The 13152-nt window shown below is 41.2% G+C and overlaps 1 protein-coding gene across 2 annotated transcripts in view; it reads left to right on the forward strand.

Moving 5' to 3' along the window:
- Positions 1 to 1504: 1504 nt before the first annotated feature.
- The window catches only part of HMGA2 (high mobility group AT-hook 2), a 127208-nt gene continuing 115560 nt past the window's right edge, over positions 1505 to 13152 (forward strand). For both annotated transcript variants that reach the window (XM_015598403.2, XM_025041022.1), the window contains exons 1-2: positions 1505 to 2146; positions 4774 to 4860. In XM_015598403.2, coding sequence (XP_015453889.1) covers positions 2036 to 2146; positions 4774 to 4860 — 198 coding nt within the window. In that variant the 5' untranslated portion in view covers positions 1505 to 2035. The remainder of the gene's footprint in view (positions 2147 to 4773; positions 4861 to 13152) is intronic.

A 13152-nucleotide genomic window follows, 5' to 3' on the forward strand; every position in this document is an offset into this window, starting at 1 on the left:
TGGGTGTTTATTTTTTTTTTTTTTTTTTTTTTGGCGTGGGGGGGGAGGATTCTTCCTCGGGTGAAACTTTTATTTTGGAATTAGTCCAAAATAATTTTGGGTTTGATGTGTGAAAATCTGAACCTAATTTTTTCAGAGTTTTTGTTATTGAAGGATGAAAAAAGGTACATTTTAAAATGTACTCCACCTTTTTAAAACGGACTGTGGTCATTATGGTGTTCACATAACTCTGAAACAGCTCAAGCTATAAAATTAGGACTTGGCAGAATGGGAGTTCCTAGGGAGAAGGTTAAATCGAGGTAAATTGAAGGGAGAGTTGGACAGTTGGCGCGATTGTGGTGTTAGGAAGCTTACCAGGTCCCCGCGTGTGGCAACCCCTCTACCCTGAGAGTATTGGAACTCAGATGCATAGAGCCAGCCGCGGTGGTGAGCGGAGACTTCGCGTCGCCTGTAGTCTTTCTCCGAGAAACAATTTCAATGAAAGGGCTGGCGCGCTCTGCGTGCACATGTGCATGTATCTGCGAATGTGCATGCATATCTGCGTGCGTGTGTGCATGTAAGTGCGCGCATGTTTGTTTACATGAGTTTATGCATGCATGTGCCTGTGCAAGTGTGCACGTGTATCTGCGTGCATGTCTGTGTCTGTGTGGGTGCGCGCGCCAGGTCGTGCGATCTGTGATGAGGACATTCCGAAGCAGAGCAGGGCTGCCGGGGACGCCGCTCATACTCTTCAGCTCGTTCCCACTCACAGGGACCTAGAACTCCGCCGTGCGTGGCTGTAGACGCTTCCCGCGGAGTGTTGGCTCCGCATGGTGGAGGTGCAGGTAAAGGCCAAGCCCCTAAACCTGTCTCTTCCCGCGCCTTCCTAGGACAACCGCCCAGGGGCGACCTCGGGCGGCGGGCGGGGCGAGGCCGGCGGTGAGAAAAAGCCTGTCCCTTTAACCCCGCCGCCGGGCGGGAGCACGTGAGCGGGGCTCCGGGTGGCACCCGGGCGCCGCCGCCGCCGAGGCAGTTGTATTTCGAACGCTGCCTCTGGCCCACGGCCAGGCGCCTTGGCTCGACGGTCCGCCTGGCCTCCCTCCTCCTCATACTTTTCCTTCTGCGCAGCCCCCTCCCCTTTATCCGCCCACGATTAGAGGTGGGCACTCCCCCCACCCCTCCGCCGCCCCCTCCTCAAGCGCACACACACTCATCCCACTTGAATCCAGGGGCAGGAACTCAGAAAACTTCCAGCCCGGGCGGCGCACACTTGGTGCAGGAGGCAAGAGAGAGCAGCCCGTCCCCCTCGGTCTTTCCCGTGCCGCTGCCGCCTGCTCCCGCCACCCGAGGAGGCGCGGTGCCACCCACTGCTCTTCCCTTGCCTGCGCTCAGTGCCCGACCCGGTCCCGGCAGACTCCTCATCCTCCCTTGGCTTTTCGACTGCCCAAGGCGCTATTTGTCTCTCTCTCTCTCATTCTCTCCCTCTCTCTCTCTCTCCCTTACTACCCTTTCTTATTCCCTCCTTCCCTCGTCTCTCTCTCTCTCTTTCTTGCTCTGAGAGCGCGGAGCGGGGGGGAAGAGGAGGAGGAATTCTTTCCCCGCCTAACATTTCAAGGGACACAATTCACTCCAAGTCTCTTCCCTTTCCAAGCCGTTTCCGAAGTGCTCCCGGTGACCGCAACTCCTGATCTCAAACCGAGAGGGAAGCCTCCCAACTTCAAATCCTCTTTTCCTTCTCCTTTGCTTTCCTCCTCCTCTCGCTACCTCCACCGCCACCTTCACCTCCGGCACCCACCCACCGCTGCCGCCACCACCAGCAGCGCCTCCTTCTCTCCTCCTCCTCCCCTCTTCTCTCTTTTTGGCAGCCTCTGGACGTCCGGTGTTGATGGTGGCAGCGGCGGCAGCATAAGCAGCAGCAGCCCTCGCAGCACTTCAGCTCTTGCTCCCCCTGCCTCATTCTCCAGCCCTATCACCCACTCTCCCGAAAGGTGCTGGGCCGATTGGGGGCGGCGGAGGCGAAGCGGCTGCAGCGGCGGTAGCGGCGGCGGGAGGCAGGATGAGCGCACGCGGTGAAGGCGCCGGGCAGCCGTCCACTTCAGCCCAGGGACAACCTGCCGCCCCGGCGCCTCAGAAGAGAGGACGCGGCCGACCCAGGAAGCAGCAGCAAGTCAGTATGCGGGCGAGGTGGGGGCACCAGCCCACCTCCGCTCCCTTTGCAAGGCCCCTGCGACGCGCAGCCACCCGAGCGCGGGAGTCCAGTCGCCGCGGCCGCCGCACGCTTCCCGCCGGCCGGGGAGTGGGCTGCGGAGTCTCTGTCGCCAGCGCGCGGATGAGCTTCCCGGCGCCCGCGTCCCTCCAGGCAGGGAGGTGGGGAGCCGCGGCGGGCGGCGGGGTGGAGGCGGGAGGTGGGATCCCGCGAAGCGCGTCCTCGGACTTTCGCTATTGTGCACCGCCCTCAGTGGCGCGGTGGCTCCTGGTGACTGGAAGCGGACGGGTTCCAACAATCCAGGGATCACCAGGCGCTTTCCGAGCCACTTTACAATTGCCTCAGGGGAAGGAAGTGCTTGGGGCAGGGGAGTTCTGTGAGGCAGAGTTGGAGGAGCTGAAGTCCTGGGGGCCGTTGGCTTTTTCTCCCGCCAACTAGGGCTGCTCGTGGGCCCGAGTCTGGCACTCTGCAGCCGCCCCTTTGGCGCCCTCCCCAAGTTCTCGGTGGCCCAAGACTCGCGCCCTCCCGACAAAGAACTCGTGGGCCCGCGGGGTCCTCTTAGGGCTCTTTAAATGCTGCGCGGCGGCCGATCTGCCGGCCGCAGCAGCCGAGGTGTCCCGGAGCAGGGGCTGCGGGAGAGCCTGGGTCCGCATGGGACAGGTTTAGCTCGTTTGGCCAAGGGCGCGTTGGAAAGTAGTGTCCGAAAGGGTGCACCGTAGTTAGAGTCACTTCCTTGCCAGGCACCCAGTCCCCCTTTTGCCCCTTGATGCCGCGCCTCGGAGCTGCACACATTAAATGTGCTACATTTAGGCACATGCATGCATAAACTCCAGGGCCATTGGCTGGGGGTTGGGGGGAGACGATCGAGGGGCGCCCGGGACCCCGCGGAGTGGAGGGTTTTGTCTGCGGATGCAACCAATTAAGCGTGCAGCCGGCGCTTGCAGAGCTGCGCGCAGCGCGCAGGGCGGGGGGTTTTGTTCGCTGCAATTTCCAAGCCTTGGCGGGCAGGGCTGGAGCGGGACATGTCTACTGAGAGCATTTAAACTCCGCTTCCGCGGACTTTAAAACTTTTTCTCCGTTCTGTATGTAGCCTTAAAGCTCTTCCTTCATGGCAAATAGGCCTATTAGAAAATTATCCTAGAGTTCCAAAGCTGCCCGAGAGCAAGGTGGGGAAATCGAACAATGTTTGCTTGCCAGCGAGTTTTTGAGAAACGGAGAGGGTTGTACCTTTTTGAAATCATCAAAGGAAATAAGCCCATCTAGAGGCCCCTGAGTTTTCCCGCTCTGGCCAACGACACTTAATACCGCGTTAGGATCCTGTTTTACACCTCCCAGGAGGTCTCTGCCCTTCCCCCCCGCCTTGTTTCCCACCCGCCACCCAGCTCTCTCTTGCTCTTCTAATTGCCTCCCACCTCCAAAATAGAATCCAAAAGAAATTGCAGTGGGGTCTGGAGGTGACTGGAGATTTTTTACCTTTGAGTTAAGGCAGAGTTCACAAAGAAAGGAAAATGTGTCTCCGATGTGTTTGCTCCGGATGTGCCCACTGGTCCCACAGAAACTTTCAGATTCTCTAACTAGGATGAGAATTTGTATTGAAGACGTTCATGAGTTTTAAGTTAATTAGTCTCATTTAATCACCGAATCTGAATGAAATGTAAATTTATGATTCACAGGATAAATATTTGGGAACTGGAATATTAATCATTGCATTCTCTTAACCACTTGAGTATTTACTACTTGGCATAGAAGCCATTTAAAGTTTTGCTAAACCTATTGATAGTTTCAATTTCTCCTTTCCAGATATTTCCATTCCTTCTCACTTTTTCCCCCTTTTAGATGTCACCAGTTCACCCCCATGAGTTTTCTCAAAAGAAAGTTTTGGAGAAATTGTTCATTTTTATCAAAAGATATTTAAATTTGGACTAGAGACCATGCCTACATCTCCAAAAGGAAGTGGAGAATTGAAGCAATTATCTAGATAATTCAAGTAAAACCTCCCACAACAGATTTACCATAATTATTTGGAAATTTTAAAGGGAATGGAGTTATTTCGAGTTGAAGAACTTGGATAATTGCTCCAGTATTTCACTCAATGTGTTGATTGAGTCATAATTGACCTACAATACAGATATGTAGAGATGATTAAAAACCATCTTTTCAATAAGGAAGATGGTTGAAATATTTATATTAGCTTTATATTTCTGTTGTTTGAAATGCTAGTAGTATTTGTATAAAATGCTTATTATTTCTGAGTTGCCAAATGCATAACCATGCAACTTTTTCACCTTAAAAATGTATGACTTTTTTTCTAGAACATGCCACCTTGTCGCCCTTTGTTACTGTTGTAGGGTTGAAATAGAATCTACTTTTCATATGTAAAATACAATTTCCTCTTTGAACCCTTGAATTAAAAGTACAGTTATTTCCCCTAACTGCAAACGCTGTACCATCATCACTATTTATGCTTGAATTGAATGTGTTCCAACAGTTCGGTGGAGCAGCACATGCAGAAAATATAACTATAGTGTCAGGGTCAATTTCTTACAGACATTCTTGCCACAACAGCATTTTTTTCCCCCCACAATTAGGAGCCAACCGGTGAGCCCTCTCCTAAGAGACCCAGGGGAAGACCCAAAGGCAGCAAAAACAAGAGTCCTTCCAAAGCAGCTCAAAAGGTGAGATTTCTCAAGTCAAATCCTCTCAGCTTTCTCAAGGACATCAGGAACCTCTCTGTAACTTTCCCATTCTAGATCTGCATCTAAGAATTTGTTCCAACTGGGTAACCCAAGACTCATTTCCTACCTACCTTTAATATTAGTAAGATTTCTAAGCAGAGGCTTAGCATAAAAAGTCCACGAAGATGCTGAGGTGTTGTTTTAAACAAACAATGACCAAATAATATGAAACTTAAAACGGGGGTGCTGGGGTGAGAAGGGGAAGTGGAGAATGACATCATTAAGTTTTGGGCCAGTTGTGAAATAGTTAAATACAAATCAAAACCGTAGATTTTGCAGTTTACTTCAAAAATAATAAAGATTAATTTACTTTGTGTTTATTTACAAGACTACTGCAAAACCAAATCCCCCTGTTAAAATTAAGTATTTTGCCACATAGATAATAATTAGAAGTAAATCGATTATAGAATATTGGAAAAAGGTCATGAATTTTACAGCTTTGAATGTGATGATAAAGGATACTGCTTGGTTATAATAAGCATGTAATGTAATCTTTTATAATCTCTCAAAAAGCCTTTCTATCAGGTGATATAGAAATGCTCTAAGTGGGATAATGAGAAGTTTTTTTAAACAGATATCTGACTCATTGTATTTTGCGGGCCAGGCTAGAATCCAGTCAAGTATAAGTTCCAGTGTTTTTCTTTATAAATTTCGAATTGCAGTGTAAAATAACTTCGTGTTGGTTGTCTTTGAGCTAGCAAAGAGGAAATATCTCAGGGTCAATGCATGTATAGAGAAGTGAAGGTGACTGTAAAAGTTACATTTTTTAGCTTTATAAATAAATCTGAAAAAAATTTTTGTATTTCATCTGTAGGTTTGTCCAGTAGCTAAAAACAAACGTTCAAAATTCAGAAGTAAATTTGAGTATACCATGTACAGTATCTGTTTAAAAGGACCATATGCCCATCTTTTGGGGATTAATGTTTTATGTGGTTTTCTCTGTGATTATGGGCACTAACCATATTATATGTGATGGTTTTTAGTGTTGTAAACTGCCATAGCAACCAGTGACACATGTAAAGTTATTTAGGGTATAACTATGAGTTCTTTTCTGTTTTATTTTAACAGTCTTGAACAGAATTGAAGGAGCAGATTTCTAATATATTTAAATATAACTGTTTCTCAGAATGAAGATTTGTGACTGACATTTAATCAATAAACTTTAAAGTAGCTCTAAATTACCCTGTCATTTAAATGTGACAATATATAATCTTCTATTCCTGATATGAATACTTTCTCTTACATTTTACCTGATTTATTAAATTAACTGAAAAGAGCTAATTTAACAAAGAAGGTTTTTTTATGTTGCATAGTGTGGGATTCACCTAACAATTTTGCCCTAATGAGATGGCAGAGACTAACTTGGTAGGTAGCTACAAACATTTAAACTATGATGTAACTGCTCAGAAAAATGCATCATTATAACATCTCCCAAGAAGGATTTGTAAATCTCACCATAAATAAATTATTTAAAATTTAATACAAAAGAAGGAATTCTTTTTTCTATTTTTTTTGAATAAGTAAAGAGATGCTCCATTACCTTCTTTCATTTTGAACAGTTTATCACTGACTGACAAAATCCTTTTTGACAAGGAAAGGTGAGACTTGTGTCTAATTTACCACCTAAAGCAAAACAACAAAAAATTTGCTCTCTTCCCAAGTGAGGTTTGATTTATTTTTAGTTACTTTAGTGGTAGGCATTTACAATGACCCTGCTAGGCCACTCATCTCTGATAGTTCTGCATGTGTATGCATACATACTACAACTTCCAAAACAAAAGTAGATTTTCTTATTCCCAAAGAAATCCTTCCCTGAAATCTTTCATTCTTCCAGACAAAATTATTTTACACAATTCCGTTATAAAAATCCCCCTTCTGATCAAAGTGAATATATTTGCCCATACCATGACTGTTATATTTCTTTAGTTTTATAAATTATGCTTCATTTGGAGAAGATAATACTTTGCAAAACGACAAATGACATTGATGAATTGTTCATGGCATACGTAAACTTAATGTATTTTCATTTTCAAATCAGTATTTATTGAGTTTGCTACTACCCTATATAAATATGATTATCAAACATATATTTATTTATCAAAAACATGTATTGTATTCCAACAAAACATGTTTGTTAGGATTTTGAGAAGCAATCATTTTAAGAAAAAGTTATATTATTCATAACATGTAAGATAAACATACCTTGTTAGACCTACCAGAGTAGATACAAGAAGTCTTCTATGATTAATAAATTGGGTATTCTCCTGAAAACTGAGATTCATCAAAATGAAAAATATGTAACAAAAACTGGTAAGTATATAAGAGAATAGAACTCTAAAATTAGACGAGATGCAATGTACACTGGAATCCTGATGATGTTGTGTGTTTAAACTTTCTTGCTGCTTGGAGTTTCTTTCAAAGTTTATGTTTGGTCTCAGTAACTGGCCTTGGGGCATTTGAAAACATAACTGCTTGTTGGAAAATTAGCAATGTGAAACTTGACAATGCATGCAGAATGTTGCAAGACCAAGTGCTTGACTACTAAATTAGCAATCACTTTAATTTCAGGCCATATTCAATATAAAATTGATTTGTGTAATATATAGAGCAAACATTTATAAAAACAATTTGTTAATCTTAGAACTTTTGGAAAAGGTAATTATTCTTCAATCTGCTTATATTCCAGTATGACAAATTCCCATAGATGACCGTTATGTAGCAATTCTAGTCACGTCTAAGAACTCCAATCCAAGTGCTTAAAATTTGTTTCTGAACCAGTTTCATATTGTTATCTTAATAAAACCAGAAGTTAATGTTTACCTGAATAATTTATTCGTGTGTGTGTGTGTGTGTGTATGTGCGCACACGCGTGTCTTGACCTCTTTATTTATGTTTTAGTTTGAGATATACCTGCGACCCGTTGACTCTTAATTTCCTTTTTGTTTTGTTTTCCTCTCATGTTGGTGCTGGATGGAAATACTTTGTATTTTCACCATTTCCCACGTTTGGAGAGAAGAACGATATCATCTTCTTTATGTTTGGTTTAGGGTTTTGGTTGTGGCTTTTTAATCATGAGAGAATACTAGAGGGGTTGTCATTAGTCTCCCAGTGTTTAATTTAAGGTCATGAGTCAAATTCATCTGTGTGCCTCAAGCCAGTTCTCATTCAAGTACTTTTAGGAAAAGATTTTTTAGGTTGAATTAAATTTTCATAGAAGGAAATTGCATACAAAAAAAAAGATCTCATGTATGAGATAGTCCGACTTCATAATGTCATAGATTTGCTTGAACTTCCTTTTGACTTTAGGTATAATGACCAGACCTAGAGAGCAAAGTTCAGAATGAAAATATCTTCAAGGTAAAGGATATATAATTCAAATAATGTGTTCAGGTGAACAGTTAATTTACATCTTCCATTTGCTTGTACAGAGAAGGCCTGATATTAATTGAATACTATAAAGGCAGATTTGTGCTCCTAATCACAGTCCTAGAAATGTGGTTCATTTTTCATAAATGATTACTAATGCCAATCATAGGTATTTTAGGATGAGGGAATGTGGGTTTTACACATCATTGCAGATAAATGTCAGAGCATAGATGCTGAATGAGGACAGATTTTTTTTTTCCAGAATATAGAAGGCTCATTTGAAGAGAGTAACCAAAGGTATCATTATAGGTAAGTCAGGGAAAGATGGTATTGGAAGTTCTCATACGATTCTAACCCTGATTTTTATGTTGCTAATATGATTTAGTTTGATTCCTCTGTGTTTTAAAGGGCAAGTTATTTCCACTGGGATCCAAGGCCGTGTCTGAGTGTATAAATGAGTCCAGGCAGGTAGAATTAAGTAAAGCCCAGTTGTTGTCTCCACTATCTTGCTATTTTAGGCTGACTTACCTAAACAATTGACTCATTTTTTTCATTTCACATTGCCAGGGAGGACCAAGCCTTAATGCATCAGTAAATTCCAGAAATACCTTTGAGTCATAGATTATGATCCAAATATAGGAGATTCAAGTACATTTGAATTATTTTATCAAGTAACTTTATTTCAAGGGATCCATAGTTCTCATTCTCTAGAAGCTGTCCTTTTGTTCAACTTTTTCATCAAAAACTCCTCATTACTTTGACTGACCTGCTCCCATGGCTCATTTTTATCTGAAAGTCTCAACAGATCATTTTCTAAGGAGTTAGAATATACCAGATTGGTATTCTATTGTACTCACTTCTTTCTTGAGAATAGATGGATGCCGAAGAGCCTTTTGTGTCAGTTAAGTCATTCACATTTATCTTGCCTTATTAGTTTACTTTCTGCAGTTTCCAGAACACGCCTTGCTACCATACAGTTTGGCACAAGGATGGAACAATGAATTTCACCATTCTAGATTCCAAATATTTTAGTAATGAGTCTTTGTTCTGCCAACCAGGAGGAAAATGTGAATAAAGAACTTATTATATTTTAGGTTATTAGTTTATTTATTCTTTATTGCTTTAATACACTGAACAATTTTGAATGGCATCTTCTAATTGATTTAGTAAGAAATAGTGCAGTCACTCTTCTTTCTCCAGGATAATGTAAGGGTCAGTTTGCTCAGAAAGTAACCCATGTAAACTCTTGTATCATTGCTATTGATTTTTCTGATTACAAAAGGGATAGAAGGACAGTTTAAAGGAAGAGAATCTTAAACTTTGAAAATCACTTTTCTTGCCATTTTGGCCTTGGCTTTAATTTAGTGCTTGTATAGGTGAAGACGGGTGCATAAATAATGATGTGGGTGTTGACAATGAGGGCATCTTTGGGTAAAATGAGCACCAACTATGATGGGTGCTAGAATTTACTTACATTTCCCATTGCAAAATATAGTGATGGCACACTTGTAACATCTTTTTAGGACTATAAATGGCTGCACTTAAAATTTAGAAACCCATAGAACTGGATTATCAAAAAGGTAAAATGAGAGTTACTCAATGCTGAATCGGACTGATTAGTCCAGTTGATTTCGATGCCAGGGCACATTGATTTACGCTTTATATTTTTAAGAGAACAACTGAAAAAATAAAATGTGACTTTATAAACTTTGGATAGTTGGCTTCATATACTCTTTCTCTACAGATTTTATTCTTAAGATATCTGTCTGTCTGCTTGTCTTCCGTCCGTCCATCCATCTATCATTTATCTATCTATCTATCTATCTATCTATCTATCTATCTATCCATCCATCCATCCATCTATCTATCTATCTATCTATCCAGACATACATAGAGATACATGAAAATAAAGCAAGGTACTATTACACTCAAATATTTTTCTAGCTCTTATTTATTTACTTATTTATATTTTTGTGCAGACTCACTGATTGAGTAGGAGTAGGGCAGTTCTGGCTTTCATCTATTATTACAGTACATATTAAATATGACAAGAGCATTTAGAATAGCAAAAAATTACTATCTAAATTTGACCCAGAAGTCCAAACTGGTTGCTTCTCTTGGTTACCAGTCTCAGCTCTTGTCCATTTCTTTATAGGAATCTTGGAAATGTTTTACTTTCAACTACTCATGTGTTTCTTACACTAGAAGGTTTTGATTTTTAAAACTTGCCCATGGCTGTTTTATTTTATATGGGAATATCTCCCAGAAGAACAGACCCTTTATTGCTTTGAAATCAGATTGGGTCTCAGTTCCACTCCTTATGAATGTGGGCAGATCTCTTAATCTCCCATTTGTAAAACTGCGAAAGTAATAGCTGTCCTACTTAAGTAAGGTGATGCTCAGAAAATCACTGTGGAAACTCACAAAATTGGGAAGTATTTTTTTTACAGGTAACATTTCTAAATATGGAGGGAAAGAAGAAATTACATTTGGATATCTACTAAATAATGTCGTTTTTGTCTTAGCTCATTTAATTCTCTAATGTAGGCATTTTGGTCTTTATCTCACAAATGAGAAACTGTGATTCAGAGAGGTAAACTGATATGTCTCATGTTCAACTCTAGCAATGGTGGCACCTGGGTTTGAATTCAGATATCATCCTGAAGCTTAGGATCTTTCTACTATTATATGCTGTCAAATATTTTATATTTGCTGCAAGGTCGATATCTCCAGTAACCTGAAATGCAGGTTGGAAGTTAGGTTTAGAGAGCAGCTCTCTATAAGGTTATAAAGGGACTGGAAATGTGTGTTAACTGCAGCTGATAACCAAAAACTCCTGGCCCTCAAATAAACCATAGAACTATGCCTTGGAAATCATAACATATTCAGAAGTTTTCTTACTTGTTAAATGAAGGGGCCAGACAAAATGCTTTCTAAAGTCCTACCTAGAAGTCCTACCAAGCTGTAGAATTTTGATAACAGGAGGGAAGCAAGACACACATGTGATATAAATAGTAGTGTTTTTTATCTTCCTTCATCAATAAATATAGAGTAAACTCACCTTGTACACCAGGCACTAATGCTAAGCACTTCCAAGTTCAAGAGTCATATTTACTAGATGAATTTTCTTTTTTAATTTTTTTAGTGCGGAGTACATTTAAGAGCTTGTAGTACCAGCACTTCGTAGAGAAAGAAAGAATCACATTTCTCATTTAACATTCCTCCCAGCCCTCATGAACTTGCCTCTAAGCATACTATAAAATTTAAAGATAGAATTCTGAATCTGAACTTTAAAAAAAGGCAAAAATATGAATGAAGAGAAGCAAAGAAGAAATAACACTTAACACGATATGGTATGATAGCTGCAAATATTAGTATAATAGGGCCGGTCATAGTCTGACATTTCTAGTATGACAATTCTTGCACATGTAGAATTTCCACTCTACCCTCCTACCCCCCGCCACCAGATAAGCAGAAAATAGAATGAATGAGTTTTTTCATTTCAGTTATACATGAGTCTGTGGTATAGAATCAAATTCTGCTCCTGTAAAGGAAAACCAAATATACATCTCCGCAGTACTGCATATGTTGACATTAAAAGAAGCCCCCAAAATGTTTTGTCTTGTATTGAAAAATAACATCCTGAAGAGCATTAAACACGGGTGAAAAGTTAAAGTTTGTGTTTTCCAATACGTAAAAACCTTGGATCTATTCTGGTTTAAAACTAAAATGCTAACTTGTTTTGCAGCCTTTGTGAAGTTTGATCAGAATGATTAAATAATGTGGGTTTTAAAGAACAATAGAAACCTCCCAGATCGACGCCACACAGCACAGCTAATGTGTTTCTTCTAGATGTAGTCTCAGAAGAGGGTTTCAGTTTACATGTAGCACTGGCCTGAAGACCAAGGAACAAGTTTGCTTTTAACAAGTCCAAGTGATAATCGTGATATTTTGCCCTTTAGTTAATGGTGTGAATTTTGTTTTTGAATAGGCTTTTTGTAAATGAGATGCTCATTTTAAAGTCCTCTTATTTGCAGGGCTTTCTCTCTCTTTGAGAGGTTTGCTTTCTGTGACTTTGAAATGCAGTGAAACCATTTTAGCAAACAACCCTCTCTTCAGCAGATTTTCAGATACACCCAGATCACATCATGGCTCCTGAAACATAACAACTGTACAGGGAAAGGTTGGTGTAGCCCTGTTAGCCTTTAAGGTCAATAACCTTCTCCTCTCAATCCCACCTACCATGCCCATGCCCACTAGAAAGGATTTCTATCTTCCATGTTGGCATAATTTACTCCTGGGTAAACTGTGCAACCTTCAGTTGCTCCCGAAGACTCAGTCAGACGCTGCTTCTGTATAAGGGAATTTTGTACTTGTATACCTCACTATGCACTAGCCAGAGGGTTTCTTAAAAGCTTCATTCTAAAGGTGACAGGTGGGTGTAATGGAATATTTGCATTGACTAACCTGAAGGAAAGCGTTCCCTTTAAGAGTTCCATCTAAAACTGGACTTTGGGTGGTAAACACACAATTGAATATACAGACGCCAAATTATAATGTACACCTGAAAATTACATAATTGTATTAACCAATGTTACTCCAATAAACTTAATTAAAAAAAAAAGTGAAAAAAAAAAAGTTCCACCTAGTTAGGAGTGAAAGAACATTTCTTGAGCACTTCATTTATGGCGGGCACTTCACTCCTCAAAGCAAGTGTTATCTCTATTTCACATATGAAATCAAATTAGGGTCTTCAGGGACCTGCCCAAAGTCATAAAGCTAAAATGTCAGAGTAGGGATTTGAATCTCAGCTTTCCAAAATGGAGTCTGTGTTCCTCTTAAGACACCTCCCTCTCTCCTTGAGGC

Source organism: Pteropus alecto, unplaced genomic scaffold, assembly GCF_000325575.1.
Source record: "Pteropus alecto unplaced genomic scaffold, ASM32557v1 scaffold76, whole genome shotgun sequence".
Classification (NCBI taxonomy): domain Eukaryota; kingdom Metazoa; phylum Chordata; class Mammalia; order Chiroptera; family Pteropodidae; genus Pteropus; species Pteropus alecto.